This window comes from Macrotis lagotis, chromosome 8 (genome assembly GCF_037893015.1).
Source record: "Macrotis lagotis isolate mMagLag1 chromosome 8, bilby.v1.9.chrom.fasta, whole genome shotgun sequence".
Classification (NCBI taxonomy): Eukaryota; Metazoa; Chordata; class Mammalia; order Peramelemorphia; family Peramelidae; genus Macrotis; species Macrotis lagotis.
Window position 1 is genome coordinate 58729593 of NC_133665.1, and position 24293 is coordinate 58753885.

Here is a 24293-nt window from a genome sequence, read left to right on the forward strand (position 1 = left end):
TCCTTTCTTTCCTTGTGGAGACAAGAGTCAGTAAGTTTTTTTTTTTTTCACTAATTATACAGTCTCTCTCCAAAGAATCTTGAATTCTTAATCTTCTCTCTGGCTTTTAGATTCTTCACTATGAAGAACTTGTCTTCCATCAACCCTCAGATTTATTTTAAGATAGAAATAAGATTCTTTCTCCTAAGGCTATGACAGGAGTTTAGATTAGGACCCAAGTGTTTATTCCAGTTTTATCTAGGTATCAAGGTCAGTGGTGCTCTAAAGAAATTGGGAGGGACTGAACTTACCTTGAGTTCTAGCCCTTTAGCCTTACCTGAGGTCAGAGAGAGTGAAGCACCTCCAGAAGATGTCTTGCATGTGGAACAAACACCTACAAACACCTGTAAGTGAGAGGTCCCATAAATATCCTTTATCCCTGTGATTCAAGGTTGCTATCTACTAAGGGGAAGAATCCTCCCCATATTCTTATCCTGATCCACCACAGCCTTGCTTCTTTTCAGTTCACATCTTTTTCTGTCTTTCACTGTTTCCTCCTAGGTAAAAGCTCCATTTTTTTGTCACTAATAGAAATCTGCCTTTTCTCATGTCCCTTGACACACTGGGCCATGAACATCATAGTCTTACTCCTCCTCACTTACCAGTTCAGTAATCTTTCCTGTTTTAGATTCATTCCATCTAGCTAGATTGCCTGGTCTACTGAGTTCAAATCTGACCACAGACACCTAATAATTGCCTAGCTGTATGACCTTGGGCAAGTCACTTAACCCCATTTCCTTAAGTAAACTTAAAAAGAAAAAAGAAACAAATAATAGATTGCCTGGTCTAGATCCTTGTCATAGTACTGAAATTATCCTTTAGCCATTCTTTTTTTGTAAGGCTCCTGGCTCTCAGTATTCATTCCATTTTAATCCAATCTCATGCTCTGGGATTTCAATATATACATTGATGTCTCCTCAAACACCTCAACTTCCCAGGTCAAAAACATCCTCATACCCCCATGACCTACAACTTCATTCTACCTCAGCCACCTAATGGATTATGTCTTAGATTTCATCATTACTTAAACCTCTCTGACCTTATTATTTTCCTACGCTTCAATTAGAATATCTAGTCCATCTCTCTCCATTTTTTCCCCAATCTGTGACAGTTCTGTCCTGGCCTCACTTTCTTAAGTCAACCACTTCCACTCTACACTTTCCTTTCCTCATTCCTTTCCTCCTTGTTCTTTTGTTGTTCACCCTTTGCCAAAGCCTAAACTACCCCACCAAATACTTTCTCTAGTGCTATTCTCATGTTTTAGTGATCTACAGATTTATGGTATATAATCTCTATCGGGCTGTCACTGATGAGCAGTAACCTTTTTATTCTTAAATTTAACTCCAAAGCAGTGATTCTGAACAAGTTTTGTTCCCTTTCAGCAGAGGACCTTATCTCTTACTTTCCTGAGAAAAGAGTCATTATAATTTGAGCTTTTTTTCTTCCTACCTAGCTCAGAACCCCTTCATGTCAACCTTCATCCTCCCCTTTGTTCTAGTTTCTTGCCAAAAATTATATTGTTGATCCCATCTCAATCATCTCCTCCAGGAGCTTTCCTCTTTTAACCAGTTTACCTCCCTTCCTTCCTTTTCCTTCCTCCCTCCATCCCTCCTTCCTTCCCTTCCTCCCTAACTTGCTCCCTTCCTTCCTCCCTCCCTCCCTCCCTTCCTTCTTCCTCCCTTTGTCTCTTTCTAGCTGTCCTATACCAGGAAGAGTTCATTATATATTCTAATCATCTCCATTACCTATTCTCTAACTTCCAAATCTCTTGCAACCTAGTCTGTGATGCTAGCACTGATAACTGTTCTTTCCATGGTTAGCAGTTATCTTTAACTGTGAAATCTAATAGCATTTTCTCAGCTTCATCTTCCTTGTCTCTGCATAACTCCTACTTCCTATTTGAAACTTTTCTTGATCATTCCTTAAGTATTAGAGCTCTCTCTCTCTCCTTAAGTTATCTTGTGTCTTCTTAACTATGTATGTAATATAGTCCATCTAGAAAATGAAAACTTAAGAGCTGGAACTGAAGGTGTGATTGTGTTGGTAATTTTTCAAATATCATGGTAATTAGCAGAAGTCAGAATCTGAACTAGAGAGAAAGGGGGAATTAAGAACTGATTAACTGCCTGCTATGTGCCAGAGATGAGTTTAGTGTTTTACAATTATCTCATTTGATGCTCACAAAAACCCTGGGAGATAGATGCTGTTATCCTAATTTTATTAATGAGGACAGAGAGGTAAATAATTTTCTTCCAAAAAAGGGAAGAGAGATGACTGGACTTGACTGGCAAAATTCTAGGAAAAAAATTTTTTTTTTCCAATCAGCTTCTCCCTTCCACACCTTCCCCTAATTGAGAAAGAAAAACAAAACATCTGTTACAAAAATGTATAGGCACAAGTTGTTTATCTTCATATTGTTGTTGTATTTATAATTCTCTGGGTCCTGCTCTTTTCCCTTACATCAACTGGGACAAGTCTTTCAAGCTTCTTTGGCAGACTTCTGAAGCTGTTCTTTATATGCATCCCTATTCTGACCTTTTTTTCTTGGATATTCCAATGTCCTGATGCATTTTCTATATGGAAAAGTTTAGGAGAGGAAAGGGTCTTGCTGTGTTTCCTGCAACTCTGCCACTCTGGCTCTACTACAGAGTTCTAGAATATAGTAAATAAATGGTTGATGAAAAGAAAATATCTTAACAGGCTAGAACATTCAGCTAGGAAGATAAAATTTATTAGAAATTAATATAAAGTTGTATATTTGGGCTCAAAAGAATCAACTTCATAAGTGCAAGATGGGGAAGGATGAATGTCAAAATCATCATCAATGTGAAATAACAGATTCTTCCTAGGCTATGTTAAGACTGGCATCATGTCCTTGAATGGGAGCTATGATGGTAACATTACCCCCTCCTGCAAAACTACATCTGGAGTATCAAGTTCAGTTTTGAGTGACACATTTTAGGAAGAGTCGTAATATGCAGGAAGCATCCAGCAGAGGGCAGCAAAGCCAGTGAAATAGGGGAATAGGGGTGGCTAGGTGGTGCAGTGGATGAAGCACTGGCCCTGGAGTCAGGAGTACCTGGGTTCAAATCCGGTCTCAGTCACTTAATAATTACCTAGCTGTGTGGCCTTGGGCAAGCTACTTAACCCCATTGCCTTGCAAAAAAAAAAAAGAAAGAAAAGAAAAGATTCAAAGTGGGGATATGATAACCCTCTACAATTATCTAAAAGATTGTCAGGTAGATGGAGGGATTAGATATATTGTGGAAGTTTGTAGAGGACAGATATGGTTAGAAGTGTATATAAAAGAAGCAAATTGAGGCTTGATATCAGGAAGAGCTTTCTAATGACTTTATCTTTCCATGGATGGAGGAGGATACAGTGAGAGCTAATGTGATTGCTCTTCCTGGAGGTCTTGAAGCAAAGATTGAATTGCCATGTTTATATATCTTCTCCTTTTCCAAGGGCCAAGCCTTAGCATCTTCATCTTTTCTCTTTACTTTCTCTTCAGCTATGGTGTGCAGCTGGGGTCAATCTGAGTGGTTGGAAGCCAAGTGAAGAAGACTCTGGGAATGGAACCAAGCCATCTTTGGGTCGTGACCCTCTGACCTGTGACCGTGAGGTAGAAGGGGAGAACAAGAGTAATCACACATCTCCAGAAAAGAAAAAGGTCAGAACAACAGAATTGAAAAACTTCCCACTTGTGTACATATATGAACTAGAATTAATCCACATGCCTCTCATTAACTGTCAGTGATATAGTCTGTTGACCTCTGATTTCTTAGCTGGGAGCCAGAAAGCTAAAATTTTGCTTTGGGAGGACTTTTAATTATTAACCTGGGGGACTAGCTATCAGAGTTAGTTCTTTTATCCTGTTTCTTGGGGAAAGTCAAATGTGTGAAGGGGTGGGATAGGTGGCAATAGGAGGACCGAGCTGGAACCCCTGTAAGCCAGGTGTATGGTTCAGATGGATCACATGATGCCTGGTGAATTTCTCAGAGACTGCCATAACTTCTGTTCCTGGGCATCTAGCTGAACAAGGGCATCTTAGCTCCTTTTTCCTTAAAATTCCAGTGAAGCTCCCAGGGAGTCATCTTTGTGTAGCTTTCGCTGATAGCTTCATCTTGCTTCTGCTGCTCCCTGTTTTGCTTGGAGTGGCATCTGAAACTCTGAGCAGCTCCTGTTTGTGTTCTGCAGGGGAAGGAATTACATGAGATGGATGCCACCTCAAGTCGAGTCTGGATTCTCACCAGTACCCTGACCACAAGTAAAGTGGTAATCATTGATGCCAACCAACCAGGCACAGTGGTGGACCAGTTTACTGTTTGCAATGCCCATGTTCTCTGCATTTCCAGTATTCCTGGTAGGTCCAGAAGTTAATTGGCATTAGGCATGTGTGGGGAATCAGTCTCTCACATTTCTCTTAGCAGGTTCATCTTTCCTTTCCCAACCCCTAACCTTTTCCTTCTTTCCCTCACATCATTTATCCTTGGTTCTTGAAAACAAGAAACCAGAATCTTAGATCTTGGGCTAATGTCCAAAAGCAAAGTCAACCCCTTGTTGGAAGCCTTAAGCTTCTTGTCATTTCTCCCTCCTGTTGAGAACTCATTAGGTCTCTTTAACTTCTTTGTAAGCTGAGTGAGAGCAATCACTGTTCATAACTCAAATTGGCAAAGGGCTTTATCTGATCTTCGGAAAGAACACGTTTCAACCTGAGGTCTTGGGAATATAATTGAAAGGATTTATTAGATCATTAACTTAGGAAGCTGAATCCTTAATAGAAGGCTTCTGGGGCGGCTAGGTTAGTGCATAAAGCACCGGCCCTGGAGTCAGGAGTACCTGGGCTCAAATCCGGTCTCAGACACTTAATAATTACCTAGCTGTGTGGCCTTAGGCAAGCCACTTAACCCCATTTGCCTTGAAAAAAATAAAAATAAAAAATAAATAGAAAGCTTCTGCCTGGACAGAGGTAATAGAGGAGCTGGTAGGGCTGAAGGGTAGGGAGTGGGGATAAAACTTTAGATGGGATATGAGATTTTCCACAGAATTACTATTGGTAATCTCCTTTCTACAGCGGCCAGTGACACTGACTATCCCCCTGGTGAGATCTTCCTGGAGGGTGATATGAACCCTGAGGATTCAGGGGCTGATGGGGTCCTAGCTGGGATCACATTGGTGGGTTGTGCCACCCGGTGTAATGTGCCACGAAGCAACTGTTCCTCTCGTGGAGATACCCCTGTGCTGGACAAAGGGCAGGGTGAGTCAGTCTGGATTTATTATGCATGCTTAAACTCTTGGCTTTTTGTTCTAGAGCTTTTTAGGTCCCTTTTGCCATTTTGGTGATGGAGGCCAGCCAAAGCAGCAGTCTCCTCTTCAGTTTTTCTTGTAGTAATAGGCCCAAGTGATCCACTACAGGCTTCGCAGAATAAAACTATGATGTCTGTTCTTCCCTCCTTCTCCTCCCCTGAAGCACCCCCCCCATTCCTTATTTGTCCCCTTCCCTTAGAAAGTGTTCCGTTTCTAGTGACTATTCCTCCATCTTTCCTGACACTAGCACTAATGATTGTTTTTTCAGGTGAAGTAGCCACAGTCAACAATGGAAAGATAAATCAGTCTCAGTCCACAGAGGAAGCAACAGAAGCCACTGAGGTGCCAGAACCAGGACCCAGTGAAGTTGAGGTGACCTCAGTTCGGCCTGGACCCCTCACTGAACATGTCTTCACTGATCCAGCCCCAACTCCAACTGTCAGCAGCCAGCCAAGCAGGTGGGGATCTGATGGAATTGCCAAGGGCAGGCAGCAGCTCCTAGGAAAGCTGGTTCTCTTCTCTGCTGAGAGAGTGGAGGACTGAGCCATTTGACTCCCAGGGGAACTGTGCACCAAGACAGACTGGCTAGGGAGATGTGCTGAGTGGTAGAGCAATGAGAAGCTAAAGAACTAGTCATATCTCCTAGGGAATGGCATATCTAATGAGGTTTTGGCCATCTGGGATAATAACAGAAGATAAGGAGAAACCTTATTTGAGTGATACCAAGGACTTAAGTCAAAGTGGGAGGCTCTGTAGCACCAGCAGGAGATCAGCATATTCTGATTGATGTGGCTTTCCCTGAGACACTAACCTAGCTCAGTTTCAAGGGCTCAGCCCCTTTTCTTAGGAAAATACAAATAATTTCTTAAAACAAGTCTATTCTACTAACTTTCCATTGTCTTTTCAGTGAGAATGGGCCAAAGGTGGACTCCAGTACCACTCAGCAAGAACAGGAAGCAGCTGGGGACCCCACTGGAGCAGGCACCAGCGCTGCTCCCACCATGTGGCTGGGAGCGCAGAATGGTTGGTATGTCCTCTTGTTGGGGCATGGGGTGGAATATGGTCAGCGACAGTCCTGGAAAGAAAGCTGCCATGGAGGTAGACTGGAGCTGGGGGCAACTTGAGGGGCCTAGAAACCAAAGTCATTCACTGTCCTGCCCACCTTTCCTCTCCCAGGCTCTATGTACACTCAGCAGTGGCCAACTGGAAGAAGTGTCTCCATTCCATCAAGCTGAAGGACTCTGTTCTGAGCCTGGTGTAAGTATATTCTAGGGAAGCAGAGGAAACAGGTTGGGGGAGGGGGCAGGGAGCTCCCATAGAAGCCCAAGGGGGACCACCATTTACTCTGACTTGAGCCAGTTGGGGCTTTTCTTAAGGAACAGGAGAAAGCAGGGAGAAGCAGGGCTTCACTTCCATCCTGGCTCTTGGCTTACTAAGGTTTCTTTTGCAGGCATGTAAAGGGCCGGGTGCTGGTAGCATTAGCAGATGGGACGTTGGCCATCTTTCACCGTGGGGAAGGTGAGGCTAAGGATGGGAACAGGGTGATTGGTCCTGAACTTAACAGGGGCAGAGGTACTCTGACCCTCTCCTTACCTGTCTGGGAGGTGATGAGTCCAAGACGCAAGTAAGTCACAACATAGGCGCCATGGAATCTCTTCACCTACTTCAATCAGTGCCTGTTGTAGCATGATGGTCTTTGTCCTGTGCATTATGAGCTGACCCAGACCTTCTTCTCAGACTGTATGTAATGGGAGCAGCTGCCTTATCAGTATCTGAGCCCTAGGATTTCTCTTCAGATGGCCAGTGGGACCTCAGCAACTACCACCTCATGGACTTGGGCCACCCTCATCACTCAATCCGCTGCATGGCTGTTGTCTATGATCGTGTCTGGTGTGGCTACAAGAACAAGGTCCATGTCATCCAGCCAAAAACTATGCAGATAGAGGTGAGCAGCCAGCTCAGGGGTCTGTGGGAGTCCTCTGCTTGCATTTTGGGGGAATCGAGAGAGCAACTTCATAAGGAGTTCTTGTTTTCCTGGAAACCCTCAATTAAAGGTGTGCAACCTTAAGATAGTTTGGCATGTCTGACAAAATCTTAGCTGTACTTAACGTTTTTTATGAAATGCCAGTATGAGCAAACCAAATAACATAACTTTATTCAGAGTTTATTCTCACTAAGATGCTAGCTAAAATTTATGTGATTACTAGAAAAAGCTAAAGACTGTATTAGACAATGATTAAGTTTGCTTATTTTCCTGTTAACTTCAAACAACTACAGATGCTAAATATTCTAAGTATAGCAAGAACTTGAAGTGGGGAAATCTTTTTTTTTTTTTTTAATATAAGCAAGAGGGCAGTTAGATGGCACAGTGAATAGAGCACCATCCCTGGAGTCAAAAGGACCTCATTTCAAATGTGGCCTTGGACACTTCTTAATTACTTAGCTGGGTAATCTTGGGCAAGTCACTTAACCCCATTGCCTTGCAAATATGCATACACATATATGTGTATGTATGTGTGTGTGTGTGTGTGTGTGTGTGTGTGTATATATGTAAAAGCATATCAAATAAGGCTTTTGAATATCACAGTACTATTTAATTTTAAAGTCACATTGTAAAGCCCCACTTCCTGATTATGTGAATTCTTTCACTCGAGACTTTGACTACTGACAGATTCTTGTCCCAACACCAAATTCATTGGGAAAATTATTTGACCGCAGCCAAGGTGGATTGCTCAAACAGATCAACTTACCCAGTAGAAATTGAGTCAAGGATGTTTCTCTCCTGGGGGATCCCTCCCCTCAGCCTAGCCTGTTGTGAACTCTGATGGGCCAAGTTAGAGCAGTTTTAGCATCAGATCCTGGGGGACCAGCTGGTTTTCTTCCTTGCTCATTGGCTGTACTCATACTGCAGAAGTCATTTGATGCCCATCCACGACGGGAGAGTCAAGTGAGGCAGCTGGCATGGATCGGTGATGGTGTGTGGGTGTCTATCCGCCTGGATTCTACTTTGAGGCTCTACCATGCCCACACCCATCAACACCTGCAGGATGTGGACATTGAGCCTTATGTTAGCAAGATGCTAGGTGAGATGCTTGGATTGACTTGAGGGAGGGAGGGGCTGCTGTCCTTTCAAAATGAGTCTTTGGCCTCACTGACTGTACTCTTCTCTCTGACAATCAGGTACTGGCAAATTAGGCTTCTCTTTCGTGCGTATCACAGCTCTTCTAATCGCAGGCAACCGTCTCTGGGTGGGCACAGGCAATGGTGTTGTCATCTCCATCCCACTCACTGAGAGTAAGTGGCCTTGGGGCCTGAGGGGGCAGGGCTGGACACAGCTTTCTCTACAAAGTTGATAGCTCCACATTCCTGTGCAGTAGCTGCATGTGGTTCCAGGGCTACTGTCCAGTGGTCCTGGGACTACCCTTACTGCTTGGCCAGCAAAGCTATGCTGAACCTGAGATCTTTCTCAGGTGCTCTAATGGGAGGGCAGAAATGGGTCTCCAGAGCCTTGGAACCATGTCCCCACTCCTGGGCTCCTCTATGTTTCTGCCTGGGTGACTTGATCACATCTTGCTTTTCTCTTTCTCCCTTTTCCTTCGTAGCGGTTGTCCTGCACCGTGGTCAGCTCCTTGGGCTCCGTGGTAAGTCCAGCCCAAAAAAAGGGTCCTAGTAGTCAGAGGCTTCAGCAAGCAGGGTAAAGAGCAGCTCTCATCTCCGAATGGGGGTGAATGTGCCTAGTGATAGCCTTTCACACCCTAAATGACCTTTTCTTTTTCAGTCTTTCTGGGTCTGGGAATGGGCAGGCCTGGGACCTTGGCCTGAGTCACAGGCTGGGGTATGCCATCAACAGTCCATGGGAGCTGCTGTATTAGGCTTTCCCCCATCCGTTCTGGGTGACTGGGCCTTGTGTCCTGGAGGAAGAAGATCCAGTCTATCTTGTGTTTCTTTCTGTAGCCAACAAGACATCCCCCACCTCAGGGGAGGGACCTCGACCTGGTGGCATTATCCACGTGTATGGAGATGACAGTAGTGACCGGTCAGCCAGCAGCTTCATCCCTTATTGTTCCATGGCCCAGGCCCAGCTGTGCTTCCATGGCCACCGGGATGCTGTCAAGTTCTTTGTCTCAGTGCCAGGTAAGAAGATGTCTGCAGGTGTCCCTCACTGGGCTGGGCTCCTCCACCTGCCTGTCACATCTGCCACCTAGTCTTGGGAAGGGATTCTAGACACTCTCCTGAAGCCCACTCTGCTCTCACAGGGAATGTCCTAGCTACCCTCAATGGGAGTGTGCTGGACAGCCCCTCGGAGAACCCAGGTCCTGCGGCCTCAGACCCTGAGGGCCAGAAGTTGAAGAATGTGCTAGTGTTAAGTGGTGGTGAAGGCTACATCGACTTCCGAATCGGTGAGTAGGTGGCCCTGTTACAGAGGGCACTCTTCCTTAACTTTGCTGCCTCCTCTGCACCCCTTGGGGTGGGGCAGAAGGAAGGTTGGGGAGGCAGAGCCAGGCTCTTCTGGTCACCAAAATTTCTTTATGGGATGTCTTGCTCTTTCTGCAGGTGATGGAGAAGATGATGAATCAGAAGAGAATGCAGGGGATGTGAATCAGGTGAAGCCCATGTTATCCAAGGCTGAGAGGAGCCACATTATTGTCTGGCAGGTTTCCTACATTCCTGAGTGAGAACCTGCTGCGTGCCGGCCACCCCATCCCTCCTGCCTGACCACCAAGGTGTACATACAGAACTCCTGCCCTTCTCCCACTGCCAAGGATGCAGCCAGCCCCTCCAGGTGGCCGAAGCACCTGCCTGCCCTTTTTCTAACCTCTCAATTTACAGCTTTCACCATAGGACTGGGGGCTTCTCAAGCCAGTGGGGAGGATGTGGCAGACTTGGCAAAAAAAAGGGGGGAATGGAGAATGCCAGAGCAAGGGGGGGGGGAGTGCAGACAATTGGACAGGGGCAGTAGGAGCCTGGGGGCCAACCTGAGAAGAAGCTGGAAGCCTGTGGCAGACTGTCTTGTATGAATGGAGTTCTGGGTTCTAGGCTGAATAGCAGACAACCCAGGGGACTTGTGGAGCACATTGTTGTCTGGGCTCTTATGCACCAAACCTCACTTGCAAGTAGCAAGGGAGGTTATGCCCATGAATCTCCCCACTTTGAGCTTTTCTTCCTCCTCCATTTCAGAATTCTGTTCCCTAATGGAGAAAGCCCTGCCCACCCCTATTCCCTTAAATTTCTGTGCATGTTAGGGGCCTAGGCCCTTACTAAGAGAAATAGCCTAGGAGAGGGTCAGCCCTGCCTTAAGGGGCATGGGTGGTCCTAGTGCCCTGTTAATCCTGAGGCTTAGGAACCATCCTCTTCCACATAAGGAGGTGAGGTCTGCTCTGAGCTCTGGCCTTGTGTTGGCCAGAGCCACCTGGGACAGCACCACATGCTCAATTGGAAACACAACCATGAGCCCAGATCTTCTTCCCTCCCCTGGGTCACTGAGCATGAGGTGACCCGCATTCTGGGGTCCCACGTCATTCCAGCCCCTTCTCCTTCCCTCCCTGGCCAGCTCCACTTGAGCTTCTCTGCACTCTGGCCCAGGCTCAGGCCCACACTGTAGCTGCCACCCTACTCCCTTCAGGTTCCTCAGCCCTCCCAGGGTTTCAGAAGGTGTAAAAGTAGCCATTAGGCCTGGACTGTCTCTCTCAGGGGTTGGCCTCTTGCCTTGAATCTCTGAAGGCAATAAAAGCTTAGTGTGCCCAGGTAAAGATGCCCTCCCAGAGCAGGAATGCCTGAAGAGCCCAAGCTCCCTGGCTGTGTGATTAAGTGCCTAGGGCCGGCCTGGGAGGTTTACTGTCCTGGAAACATGCCTGCTGCTGGGGTGAGGGAAGGAACTCGGCTGGGGTGAGGTTTGGTTCCAGTGGCTTTCTTCAGAAATCGGCGCCCCTGGTCCAGGGTCCTCTGACCCGCACAGACTGCTTCGGCAGCCACCGGCACCTGGGGATGGTCAGTCATGTAGGCCTTCGTCATCCCCCCCCCCCCATTGGAAATGCTGTTTAGGCCCCTGGGAATAAAGGATTGATTTACAAGACTCCCAGCTGCCAATTCATCCCAACTTAAACTCTCCAGGGCAGCCTAAGCATCCCCCATCTGGCTTCACCATCCTCTAAGAGAAGCACACATTGAGGGCAGCCCCAGGTCTAGAGCCCACTCCCTCCCCCTCGTCGTGTGGCGCAAGGTGAACGTTGACTGGCTTCTCTACTTCTCCCTGCCATTTTTCCACTGTGATGTATGTAAAGTTCATTCTGTTACAAAAGGATTTCCAAGTGTCTTTGAAGGCCTGAACACTGCACAGTTAGCACTAAGACCGATGTCCTTGTCGAGAGAGGGCGGTAGGAATAATCTCCCCAGGCTTTGGCCCTGCAACCGAACCATGTACCTGTTCTGTATGTAATAAACGTGTTAAATCATCTCTGAGCCGTCACCTGTAGCCTCCTGACTGCTTACGCATCCCCTTTACTGATTTCTACAATGTCAGAACCCAAAATGAGACAAAAAAGTTTACGTAGGTTTTTTTTATTAAAAAAGCTGTGGCATTTCCTTTGTGCTGCTATACGCTTCATACCTGAGGGAAGAGAGGAGGGCCTGGCGCGGCCGCCCCCCTCTGCCGCTGCCCCCGGGTGGCCGCGGGGGTGCCAGCCCCGGGCCGGGCCGCTACTCGTACAGCCAGCGGGCGGCGCTGTCTTCCCAGCAGAGCAGCTCGTCCGCGCGGAACCAGAGCGCGATCTCGCGGCGGGCGCTCTCCGCCGAGTCGCTGCCGTGGATCACGTTCCTGCGGGGGGAGAGAGCGGAGGGGGAGGGGCAGAAGGGGCCCGGGGCCCCACGGGCGGGCGGGGGGGGGCGCTTACTTGCCAACGTCAATACAGAAATCCCCTCGGATGGTGCCCGGGGAGGAGTCGGCGGGGTCCGTGGCTCCTATGAGGGCCCGGGCGCCGCGCACCACGCCCAGCCCCTGCCACACCTGCGAACGGGGGCGGGCGGTCAGGGCGGGCCGGGCCGGGCCGCCCTCTCCGAGCCCGCCGCGCCCCGCCCCGCCCCGCCCCGCCCCGCCCGCTCCGAGCCCGCCGCGCCCCGCCCCGCCCGCTCCGAGCCCCGCCTCGCCCGCTCCGAGCCCGCCGCGCCCCGCCCCGCCCGCTCACCATGGCGACCACCGGGCCCGAGCTCATGTACTTGACCAGGCGGCTGTAGAAGGGCCGGTCCCGCAGCGCGCGGTAGTGCTCCCGCAGGAGGTCCTCCGAGGCCTGTGGGCACACGCGGCTCAGCGCGGCGGCCCCCGGGCCCGGCCCGCCCCGCCCGGCCCGGCCCGGCCCACCTGCACCAGCTTCAGCCCCACCAGCTTGAAGCCCTTCTTCTCGAAGCGCCGGATGATCTCGCCCACGAGGCGCCGCTGGAAGCCGTCGGGCTTGATGGCCAGGAAGGTCCGCTCGTGCGGCCCGCTGCAGGCTGCGGAGAGGGGGCGGGGAGGAGCGGCGTCAGGCCCGGGCCGGCGCGGGGCGCCCGCCGCCTCGGCCCCGCCGCCCGCCGCGCCCCCACTTGCCGGAGGGGAAGATGTTGGCGAAGATGGTGAGCACCAGGCAGATCATGGCGGCGGCGGCGGGGGGGCCTGGGCCCGGCGGCGGCTCCTCGGGGCAGCGGCCGCGTCGGATGCTCCGCCCGCCCCGCGCCTGCGCGCCAGGACCCGCAGCCGCCCAGGCTCCGCCCTGCCCGTGGCCCCGCCCCCGCCTGCGCGCGGCCCCCGCAGCCGCCCAGGCTCCGTCCCGCCCCCGCCCGAGGCCCGGCCCGACTGGCTCCACGTGAGCGCGGGGGCCGGGGGCCCGGGAGCGAGGCGACGCCCCTGCCCAGTGCCCAGTGCCCGCAGAGGCAGTCAGTGCCCGAGGCCGGCCGAAGCCCCTCCGAGGACGCGCGTGCCCGGCGAGGTTGGGCCCGGAGGAGGAGGAGGCCCTCAGTGCGCGGGTTCCCCACGTTCCGGCCCGGGGCCCCCGACGGGCTCTTTCCCGCTTTCTCCCCCGGCGCCGCCCCCCATCCCCGGGCCGGAAGCTGCCCCTGGCTCCGGACAGGCCGCCCCCCGGCCCGGCGATGCCCCCTGCCGCAGCAGCGCCACCTCTCCCGCCACCTTCCGTTAGGCCTGTGGCAGCTGAGCCCTCTCTCTGCCCAGACAGCTGCCAGTTGGGGCCAGGCCCCCCTCAGCCATTGCCCCGTCACTGCTGAGCCCCTTCATTGGTTTTCCAGTCTCAAGTCTCTCCCCCTTCCAGCTCTGCTATACTCCGATGCCAAAGAAATCTTTTTGTGCCCATATGACCATTCTGACTTTCTCCACACCCGAGTCACCCCCGACTCGTTTAACATCCCTTCCTGTTTTCTCCAGCAGATTGCAGCCGGAATCTCTCTAATCTTCCATCTTCTCTCTCAACTTCAAAAAACCTTAAAGATTACCCTTCCAAACTCAAACATCTTTAAAAAAAAAGCCATCTATTCTCATGGTCTCCATCTCCTAACTCATTTATCAACCCTTTGCAATCTGGCTTTTGACTTTAAAGTCAAATGACATCGCCCTCTTCAAAGTTACGGTGATCCCTTAGTCGCCAGATCTGACTGGTCTTTCCTCAAATGCTCATTCATCTTGGCCTCTGAACTTAATCTGATGCTGTTGACTACTCTCTCCCAGAGTAATGTCTCTTCTCTAGGTTTTTATGAAGTTATTCTCTCTTGGTTCTATCGGATTACTCCATAGTCTCTTGTTTGGTCATAATTCAAATCACACCCTCTCCATCGGTTCTTGTCCTTCATTATGGAAGAAGACCAAAATGACATCACTGTTTGAGAGAAATTACAGTGTGTCCAACTGTGGCTGGCCAGACCAATATGAAGTCGGAATGCTCTTTCACAGGTGGGTACAATAGTCCAAGTGAACACCCAAGGCAGGTACAAATTTATGTATGTCACATTTCCTTTGAGCTGCTTCAATTCTGCCCTGCTCATAGTGTGCAGCACCCTCATTGATGAGGGCATGCCATGCTGGGCATACCAGGATATTCTCTCAACCTGAAGCAAGACAGTCAGGGAGATCCTTGGAGTCCCCTCTGGCCTCCAGCCTCTCATCATTCTGAAGAACAGGCCTCATCACCCACCCCATCCTCAGCCAAAGCATTTCCAGAGCCCCCCCCCTCTCCTCCCAGGACCCCAGGGTCTCACCTTTGGCTGAATGGGAGACTTTAGACCCCTGTTCATTGTCATTGCCTGGGGACAAAGGTAAGAGACACCTCCCCCCCAGAACAAGGGGCTGGAGGGGAGGAGGACACTAGGAGAGGTTCCTGAGGGCAGCCTCTGTTCTGCTTTTGCCTTCTCTTGTCCCAAAGATTCCTTGGTCTGGCCCCTATCTACCCTCCAGGCCAAGCCTTCATTTACCTACATCTGGAACATAGGCACTTCCATCTGGAAAAGAAAAATATCAAGTGAGGAATCTAAGAGAGGAGGCCATTCTAAGGTCTCAAGTCACTGATCTGCCCTAGAAACACAGCAAATGACAACTGAGGCTGCACCCCCTGTCCCCCTCCAGGCTGGCATCTAAATCTGGGAAGAAAAAAGGTCCCACAAGTAGGCCCTCCCCCATCACCACCCCCAGATCCTGCAGCTGTGGTCTCCAAGTCTGGTCTACACTTCCCCACTACCCTCAACCCTGCATCCAGCTCCCTTGGCCAAAGTCCCCAGATTCACTTGTGATCTGAGGCTGAAGCAGTTCCCTCTCATACCACTGCAGGCGTCCCCCAGAAAAAGGTTTGGTGTTTACAGGTCTGTCCAAGAGTCTGAGGGCCTGTCTATGGGTCCCTAAAATGGAGAACCTGAGGTGTTAGGACCTTCTAGGTCAGGGGACCCCTCCAGGCCTGCCCACCTGGACTCTTAGTCCTCCAGGTCTCATTACCCTCAGTGATGACCCAGGATGATCTGGATGGATGAGGACCATGCCTCTGGTGGGGGAGGGGGGAAGAGAAAGGCCCTGCCCTCCCTCGGAGAGTCCCTCAGCCCTTCCACCCCCTCCACCTTTCCCTGCTCTTCTCCCAGCCTCCCCCTCCACCCCATTTCAGGTAGAGGAGCTCCCTTCCTGGCCAGGAGTCACCTCCACAGCTGCCCCCTTCTGGAAGGTTCTGTCTCCTCCAGGCCTGATCTCAATGGACTTGAGCAGCTCCTCCCCATCCTCCAGTCAAGGAGGGTAAAAGTGTGTGCCCCAGCCTGGGTCGGGCCCATCAGGGTCACCTCCCCATGAGGGCAGAGGGCGGGTCTGGGACAGAGGTCAGAGGCACTGCCAGGCTCTCCCTTCCCCCTCCCCTCCAGGGGCTCAAGGGCTAGGGGAGGCGGGAACCGCCCACCACCCAGGCCCACGAGGTGCTGGGCAGAGGCTGCCGGGGGGTGGAGCAGGTGGCACCCAGCCGGGATGCCTCCGGGAGGGAGGGCAGGGGCCAGGCAGAACCTGACCCGAAGCAAATGCCAGGCTTCAGCCCTTGCACCTGGCTGGTCGGTCCCAGGTGGCACATGCTCTGCGGTAACTGTCGGTGCACCCCAGGTTCTGTCTTTGCCCCTCTTTTTTCTACTTTCTCACTTGGTGACCTCATCAACTTCCATGGGTTTTTCTTCTCTAAACAGCTAACTCCCAGATGACTCTAGCTTTTCTCCCGAGCTCCAGCTGAACATCACCAGGCTTTTAATTCATAGAATTACCTGAAAGTCTAGTCTGTCTCCCTGCCTCCAGCCTCTGACCTGTCAAATTCACCCACAATTTCCTAAGTCATTTTTCCTCAACAAACTCCAGGGGCTCCCTATTGTTTTACATAAAATGTAAATTCTTGTTTGATTTTTAAAACCCTCCAAAACCCAATACCAAAGTCTTCCTGGCCTCATACATTCTTCTCCATAGACTGCAGCACAGTCCCACTGGCTGATTCTTTGTATGCCTTTGTCCCAGAAGTGTCTCACACCCAGAATTCCTTTCCTCCACTCTTAGAACCTCAAGATTCAGTTAATTTAAACCCTGTCCTTTTGCTTCTTAGGGCTGCCATATCTGGTACATGATAGGTGCTTAATAAAATACCTATTGATTGACTGCTAGGCACCAAAGATACAGAAACAAAAGCGTATGTCTCTTCCCAGGATAAGCTCCTCCCGTCCAACCTCAATGGCCATGATGCCATCAGCCTTAAGATATCAGCCCCCTTAGCCTTCTTTCCTGTTTTTGAGAGCCAGAGGGCAGAAACTGGACTCTCCTACTCCACTTTGTATCTACTCTGCCTGGTTTCAACTACCCAAAATGCAATGTCCTCCTCTGCCTGTGGGGTACCAGGTAGGTTTCTCCCTCCCCCATCCCGACTCCCTTCACATTGTTTCCTCCTTTAGATTATAATTTCTTTGAAGGCAATATTGTTGTTCAGTCCGGTGTGACTCTCCATGACCCCATTTGGAGTTTTCTTGGCATAAAAATTGCAGTGGTTTGCCATTTCCTTCTCAGCTCCTTTTACAGATGAGGAAACTGAGGTAAATAGGGATAAATGTCTTGTCCAGGCAGTGGCAAAGCTAGTGCCTTGAATTCATATTTGAACTCTGGTCTTCCTGGCTCCAGACTCTGTCCAGCTGCCCAGTGCAGGAACTTTTTATTAACTGTATCTCTAGTATTTAAGTGCACTTTCTAGCACACAGTAGGTGCTTTAATACCAATGGATTGGATTTTAGAGATTATAAAGCACTAAAGAAACAGGCTATGATACAATTACTATACAGAAAAGAAATAGGAAGTCTTTCCCATAGGACTGCCTACGCATAACCTGCCATATAATCCCACACTTTATACCCATCATGTTTTGCTCTTATTCTAGCATTTGTGAAAGTCATCTTTCCAACAGAGCTACTTTAGGGCACAACTGTTTCCCCCCCAAGGTAATCAAACAGTAGAGGCAGATCCACAAAAAGCTCAGGATCTCACTGCTCCAAGCTCAGCATCCATCAAGTTAAGTAGCTCAAGTCACTCAAGAGTTTGCAAGTGAAAATTCAGCTTTCCCTATGTTTGGATCTTGATGATTTATAAACCAGACAAGCCAGACACCAAAAGTTTTCCTTTATTTTTTACTTGTACAAAATCAGGCTTTAGCTTCCATTGACAGATAAAATGAAACAAGAAAAGGAAACCTGAGGTGATTCTATTGACTTCATGCCTCTTATCTGGACTCCTTGGAGAGTTTGATATCCAGCTCAAGCTTGAATAATGTCCCCTGGCTTTGAAGTACAAGCATAATATGTAATGGAGCACTTGAGGTGCCTCTTATCTTTCCCCAAGACACCACTGACCCTTTCTAAGGAAAAAATAAGAGGCCTAAATGAGCTGAACACTCAGTGGCCATACAATGAGGTATGGTGAATGGGAATGGAATTTTATAAAAAACTAATCATTATTTTGCTGAATTCCCTTAGGCTCATATTAATCAGTGCATCACCAGAATATAGTATAAAACTGGTTTTCTAGGACATAAATTCTAGAAATTCTTCATTAAAAAGGATTTTCCACAAGTCAGTTCATATTGTACTTGACCAAACAGCTCAGGGCCTTTATACTGGAGTGCCTTCTGCTTGGTTCTTGTTAAGCTTTCGAAAAAAGATTTTTTTCTCCAAATCTATCATGGGCTCTTCAATGCTAAGGTTGCCCTGTTTTTGTCGTTCTGCAAAGATCATTGCCCTGAGCAAAGGAGGGTAAGGCACATATCGGATAGTTTCTTCTGACTTAGGGGTAAAGTTCTTAAAAGCTTCTTCCTCATGCTTGGGCACCAGCCTCCAATCGTGGTACATGACTTGGTCAATCTCCTTTTCTTGGCTCTCCGTCTTACCTGGGGAAAAGTTGGAGCCAATGAGTGCCTATTGCTGGTACAGTCAGTATGGTGGTCAGTCCCTCATCACCCAAGAACAAATACAAACACCAATCAGCCATCAGCCTCAGACCTCTAAGAGTTCCCCCCCTCCCTTTCCTTACCTTGGAAAGTCAGGATTCCCCAGGCCTTTCCATGATCCAAGTTCTAGAAGGCAATGACAAGAAGGGGAATTCAATTCAGTACACAAAGACTCTTTTCACCAACCCTTTTCCACCTCTTAGGGGGGAGGGGCAGGGGAAGCAACCCAAGGTATAATTAATAAAAATGTTATATAACCTGAGATGGAAGGAACCTCAGATAACACCTAATCTGATACATAAATGACAGAAATTCCCTTTATGTGGCTACCATGTGCTTATCCACTTTATGCTTTAAGACCACAGTAAAGGTTTTCATTAACATTTCATTTTACTGGGGGGAGGGAAGCAGGATTGGGGGAAAATTGTAAAACTCAAATAATATCTTTAATAAAAATAAGTTAAGAAAAAACACATTTCATTTGACTCCAGAAGCTGCCCATTCCTGTTGTGAGCAACCAAATGTTTGGGTCAAAACCCTCTGCAACTTATACGGTTTTTTTTTTGCAAGGCAGTGCGGTTTCGTGGCTTGCCCAAGGCCACACGGCTAGGTCATTATTGAGTGTCTGAGGCCGCATTTGCACTCAGGTCCTCCTGACTCCAGGGCCGGCGCTCCATCCACTGCGCCACCTAGCCGCCCCCCAACTTCTCTTAATTCTGGATTTATAGCAAATCCACAAAGCAATCAGGCACAGACTAGAGAGCGGCCGACAGGTAACTAGAAACTAGCCCGCAAGGACGCCGAGACCGCTCCTGCCCCATCAGTCGGCGTGACCTTGGGGGAAGGCTCTGCCCCTGGGCCTCGGCGGCCCCGCACATAAGGCGAGGCTCGCCGGGGTGGGGGCAGGGCAGGGCCGGGCCCGGAGGCCCCACGCACCGGCGCCGTGTAGTCGGCGCGGACGCGGGTGAGGCGCCAGTAGCAGGGCTCGTCGTACTGCCACAGCCAGGACTTGCGCGTGACGAGGCGGCCCAGGCCGAAGAGCGGCAGGCGGCTGAGCAGCTGCAGGAGGCGGCTCTCGCGCCGCACGTCGGCCCAGGCCCGCTCGGGGAGGCGGCGGCCGCTCCACGGCCGCGTCATCGTCTCGTAGTCCAGAGCGAAGCGCTCCGAGTCCCGCGGCCGCGCCTTCAGCTCCCGGTAGGCGCGCACTTTGCGGGCCATCTCCGCGATCAGCCTGGGCCGCACCTTCTTCCGCGCCATGGCGCCGGCCCCGAGCCGCCTCCTCCGCACCGACCTGAGACGACCGGAGAGCCGAGCTCGAGCACCCCGCGGCCCGGCGCCGGAAGGACCCGCTGCTTCCGGCGCGACCCAGCGCTTCCGGCATGCGGGGCGGCGCGCGCCGGAAGTGACGCCGCTGGGGAGGCGTGTCGGATTGGGAGCCGCTACCTGAAGCTTCCGGGGGAGGGGGCCTTAAAGAAAGTCGGGGGGCGGGAGACGCCGAGGTAAGCGGCTGGGGGAGCCCGGGAGGAGGGGCAAGAAGGGACGGTATTGGGGTCGCCCCGCCAGGCTGGGAGGGGTAGGGCCGGGGCCCCGGGGCTTGTGCGGGGGGCTCAGCCGGGCCGGGGCCTCCGAGCGAGGGGAAAGGACCCGCGACCTGGCAGCGGATCGGGCAGGACGGAGGGACCCGGGCAGCCTCCCTCAGGGAAGGGGGTGGCTTGGAGAAAACGCCGAGCAGTTGTGTTTTGTCGCGCTTGAAATGCCTCCGAGACATTCGGTTAGCAATGGCCACCCGGAGGGCTGCGCTCTAGAGACGGGGTGAGGGGGGGCCGCCCACAGCCAGGAGCCCTGGGGACACCAAGCAAGAGAAGCCTCGATGACCCGGCAAAGGAGATGGAAGAGAAATGGCCCGAGGGAGCCGAGGGGAGGGGGGAAGTGGGGACCAGGCTTGGGGACCGCAGCTGCAGGATGGGGGGCCTACTTGCGGGACCTTTCTTCTTCCCAGATTTAGATGCCAGCCTGGAAGAGGGCAGAAGGTACAGCCTCAGTTGTCATTTGCTGCGATTCTAGGGTAGATCAATGACTTCTGAGACCTTAGAATGACCTCTCTGGGATTCCTCACTGGATGTTTTTCTTTTCCAGATGGAAGTGCCTGTGTTCCAGATGTAGGTAAATGAAGACTTGGCCTGGAGGGTAGACAGAAGGGGCCGGATGAGGAATCTTTGGAACAACAGAAGGGCACCTTCTCATGAGAACAAGGGACCAAAGGGGAACTGGAATCCTGAGGATTAAGGAAGTGCCGGGGGCCCCAGCCGACTATTATGGGAATTGCTGTCCAGGCAGACTTGGGGGGATGAAAGGAGGGGCAGGAGAGGACTAGGAGAGGCTCCAAGATGTCACTGCTACATGCCACAATAAAGACTGCTTGCTTACACTCTCCTTGTCTCCGGTCTTCTTGGACTCTTCACTCAAGACTGTTGCTGGCCAACAGGCCTGGGGATGCCTAGAAGGCTGACAAGTAGCAGGTAAGCTCCCTTCAGGAGGGCTGGGGACACAGGACCCCCAGCAAGTGGCACCCAAACAGGGACCAGAGGGAATCCATGGGGAGTAGCCCATGAAGGAGTGATCTTAACCACAGGAAAGCATGAGGTGGTTTAGGAAGATGGGCAACCATGTTATTAAGCCTGAAGACTTACTTATTGTAAGCAGGTCTACAAGGCTATAAAAAGTCAGGGAGTAACTGTCCATTTTAAGGATGTGAGGAGTTTTGTGGGTAAAATCTGGGTGACAGCTCTCTGGGTGGAAAAAACAGGTGTTGATGCAAAAAACTGGACCATAATAGGGGCACAAATGACTGCCTATGAACAGACAGATCCCAGCCTGTTAGGGAACCTTGATTTTGTCATCTGGGGCCTTGTTAAAGCTCTAAATAGACTTAGTCGGCCTCAGCGCATGTTTGCTGCTCGGGCGGAAACTGAAAGCAGCCTGCCTGGGCTTACGCTCCAATTGCACTGCTGATATCTTGTGCCCCTAGTTATAAAGGCTTGTACCCTAACCTTTCCCAGCTCACTCAGACCCTTGAAAAATTGTAAGGACAGATGGAGGAATTACAGGAAGAGAACAGGGCTAGTCAAGAAACCAAAACTATAAATGCAGTCAGATATGGGGGACTCAGACACAGAGGAAGGCCCTCCACTTTCTAGCTTAGAAAAGGCTTTGGAAAAGGCCCAAGAGCAAGGGGAAGATCTCTGCTTTTCCGGTAGTTGAGGAGCCCAATCCCAGTAATCCTTGCCGAACTCTTAGAGCGTTCAGAGCCATGGACTGGAAGATAGTGAAAACAGTAAAAGAGGTGGTTGTGGCTTATTCTCCTACTTCCCCTTATGTCCTCATGCAATTAGAAACCTCTAGCTGGTCAATTTATATTCATTCCTGATGACTGGAAATCTTTGGCTAAAGCAGTTTTATCTCCAGGGCAAAGGGTGGTATGGGAGTCAGAATTTAGAAGCATATGTAAAGAGCAAGCATAGAGGTTGGTAGGAGGTGCAGGAGGAAACATTTAGTAATATTCAATCAGATGACTGGAGAAGGAGCACACAGCCTCACCACTCAACAACTGAATTATAACACTCCAGATTATGTCATGATTGCCATGTGTGCTCAGTGAGTGTGGAGAAAGATTGTGACAGAAAAGGGGGAAAGGAAAGGACATGTTTACCAGGGTGTTATAGACAAAGCCCTATACACCTACAGTTACTTATACCTATCAAAAATTTTGGGAACCACTCCAGCCATGAGACATCAGGTACTGGCACCAAGGACAGACAGGGTGCCCCTGAAAAGTCCAAAGGCCCTCCTGGGTTCGCAAGTATTAGTACAGACCCCAACAGGAAATTGGGAGGGACCCTATGGGGTAGTAATGTGGAGGCCAGGGTATATTGTGTCTTCACAGAGCAAGGAGAAAAGTGGGTGCCCACCCAACGTGTCCGTCTTGTGTATCCAGAAAAGGCGACCCAATAAAAGGAGACATCCTAGAGCCATGGGCAAGGGAAACCTACTTCCGCTTCTCCTTCTTCTGGGGGGATTGAACATCACCACAGCTGAGACTCAAGGGAGATGGACCTTAATTAGGAACCCTCCCTGGCCCATTCTCGTGACCATGGGAGAAGAACTACCTCCAGTAATGGTTTGTGGTAATGTGTCACCGTGGCTCAAGCAGGAACTCCAGATCTCATCTACTGGAGGCAACAGTACCAGTGTTCAATTAAATTTTACTGGCTTGTCTACTGGCCCTCCCTTTTGCATGACAACAGGTGATTCTTCCTCCTGTATGAAAGTTTCCAATCAGACTTTTGAACATTGGTTCAAACAGGGTAAGGAGACTATCCACATGATGTCACTTCAAAACCATGGTTGTCCTAAAGATTTTACTCTCCAAACTGGTATGGTCTTGCAGTGTCCTTTGGTGCATGCCTCCTGGGGTCCACTACCCCCCATGTTGCACTGCCACACCAGTCACCGGACTTGCAATAATGATACTGATCTCATCCTTCAGTCCTGGCATATACATGACAAAGAGTCTCAGGTTGTCCTCCCTACATGGGTGACACCTAAAGGACAAGCCACACAATATCATCTAATGGCTATGGCCCTCCGATATATAGTGGTGACCATACCTAGAAGCCAAGGGCTTTGGGGGCAGAATTATACTGCTGATTGGTGGGACTCTTGGGAGGGAAGGTTTGGTTATTTGGCCACAGCTCGAGTCTGTTTGAAAGGAGGAGATCATGCCTTTATGTGGGGAAGGGTAGAAAATGTCAACATAATCATGAATGCAACCATCTACAATGTAACCTGTGTAAATTGCACTGTGAGTGAATGTTTAGGGCCAAAAGGGAATAATCAAACCATAATGATTGTGAAAAAGACCTCTTTAGCTGCCACACCCATACAGACACCCGGATGGTATGATTCAAGAGGGGATCATGTCATTGAGAAGATCAGGGAGTAAGCAGTTGGCACCTATCATAGGAGCAAAAGATGTATCGGTTGTGTAGTTATCGGAATTATGATGTTGGTCTCAGTTAATAACCTCTTCTTTCAGTCTAGCAGAAAGTGTGGCAACCATACAAAATCAGATTGTTGAGGTCCACTTTCTAAAAGAGCTTGCCAAGAACATGTCACTTGGTTTTCGTGTACAGGATAAGATAAATCATGATTTTTATTCTGATAAGGATATTAAGGGATGCTGTTTTACAAGTTGGTGATCCAAGTTGATGCTCTTGTCTCTTTTGGAAAGGGTTTGCTGTGATTATAGATTTGAGCATGTATGTATCATTAAAGCTTTGTATAATAATTCCCTGTTCCCTTGGAATAAGATTAGAAATCAGCTTAATGGGGTGGCTAATGTGTCCACCGGTTTAGCTATTGACTCCTTGTATAAAATAGCTGCAGATATTGAACAAGCTTCTAAGGAGATCTTCTACCTGACAAAGCTGCTCAGGATATTATTGATTTTTTTCCATAATTGGTCCTTTAACCACTGGGGTTTCCATATGTTGGTAACTATAGCAATACTTTTGATGCTTGTAGTTCTTTTGCTTATATGTATAGTCTTGCCTAGGCAATAGTGGAAGTCCACCGTATGCGCTAAACAAAAAGGGGGAGATGATCGAGTCGAGATCAAGTACAGGGCACGTTCTCATGAAAACAAGGGACCAAAGTGGCACTTGGAGGTCTGAGAGTCCCAGCCTGTTTTGAGTTACTCCCAGGACCCACTATTCCGGGAATCAACAGGTTGGACTTGAGGCAGATCATGCTGACAAGGCTCTTCTTGATTGGCCCCTGCACTTCTGTGCACGAGGACTTCACACACTGTCCAGGCAGACTTGGGAGAATAAAAGGAGAGGCAGGAGAAGACTAGGAGAGATGTAACTGCTATGCGCCACAATAAAGACTGCTTGCTTACACTCACCTGGTCTCCAGTCTTTT

General features: G+C 49.9%; 3 protein-coding genes and 1 long non-coding RNA gene across 19 annotated transcripts in view; 2 read left to right on the top strand and 2 right to left on the bottom strand.

Moving 5' to 3' along the window:
* MAPK8IP3 (mitogen-activated protein kinase 8 interacting protein 3) overlaps positions 1 to 11800 on the top strand; it is a 93650-nt gene extending 81850 nt beyond the window's left edge. For all 14 annotated transcript variants that reach the window (XM_074197177.1, XM_074197181.1, XM_074197184.1 and 11 more), the window contains 14 exons: positions 3551 to 3709; positions 4237 to 4402; positions 5114 to 5296; positions 5615 to 5804; positions 6254 to 6373; positions 6523 to 6603; positions 6797 to 6864; positions 7143 to 7291; positions 8258 to 8429; positions 8527 to 8640; positions 8949 to 8987; positions 9301 to 9480; positions 9603 to 9746; positions 9901 to 11800. In XM_074197177.1, the coding sequence (XP_074053278.1) occupies positions 3551 to 3709; positions 4237 to 4402; positions 5114 to 5296; positions 5615 to 5804; positions 6254 to 6373; positions 6523 to 6603; positions 6797 to 6864; positions 7143 to 7291; positions 8258 to 8429; positions 8527 to 8640; positions 8949 to 8987; positions 9301 to 9480; positions 9603 to 9746; positions 9901 to 10022 (1887 nt within the window). In that variant the 3' untranslated portion in view covers positions 10023 to 11800. The remainder of the gene's footprint in view (positions 1 to 3550; positions 3710 to 4236; positions 4403 to 5113; positions 5297 to 5614; positions 5805 to 6253; positions 6374 to 6522; positions 6604 to 6796; positions 6865 to 7142; positions 7292 to 8257; positions 8430 to 8526; positions 8641 to 8948; positions 8988 to 9300; positions 9481 to 9602; positions 9747 to 9900) is intronic.
* NME3 (NME/NM23 nucleoside diphosphate kinase 3) lies at positions 7862 to 13103 on the bottom strand. Of its 2 annotated transcripts, XM_074197193.1 has the most exons (5): positions 12926 to 13103; positions 12701 to 12831; positions 12528 to 12629; positions 12237 to 12349; positions 11948 to 12160 (listed from the first exon to the last, which is right to left on the bottom strand). In XM_074197193.1, exons 1-5 carry the CDS (start codon positions 12969 to 12971, stop codon positions 12043 to 12045), a joined length of 510 nt encoding a protein of 169 aa, XP_074053294.1. In that variant the 5' UTR covers positions 12972 to 13103; the 3' UTR covers positions 11948 to 12042. The 2 variants fall into 2 exon arrangements, with proteins under 2 accessions (XP_074053293.1, XP_074053294.1); XM_074197192.1 differs by lacking the exon at positions 12237 to 12349 and having other exon boundaries at positions 7862 to 12160; positions 12926 to 13067.
* Positions 13104 to 17448: 4345 nt separating this feature from the next.
* Positions 17449 to 19668, bottom strand: MRPS34 (mitochondrial ribosomal protein S34). Its single transcript, XM_074197195.1, has 3 exons — positions 19248 to 19668; positions 18395 to 18437; positions 17449 to 18251 (listed from the first exon to the last, which is right to left on the bottom strand). The coding sequence occupies exons 1-3, from the start codon at positions 19566 to 19568 to the stop codon at positions 17977 to 17979; spliced, it is 639 nt and encodes a 212-aa protein (XP_074053296.1). The 5' UTR covers positions 19569 to 19668; the 3' UTR covers positions 17449 to 17976.
* A 57-nt stretch (positions 19669 to 19725) lies between these two features.
* Positions 19726 to 24293, top strand: LOC141495629 (uncharacterized). 2 transcript variants are annotated; one of them, XR_012470816.1, is made up of 3 exons: positions 19726 to 19810; positions 20448 to 20830; positions 22235 to 24293. It is a non-coding gene; the product is annotated as an uncharacterized LOC141495629 (long non-coding RNA). The 2 variants fall into 2 exon arrangements; XR_012470815.1 differs by having other exon boundaries at positions 22255 to 24293.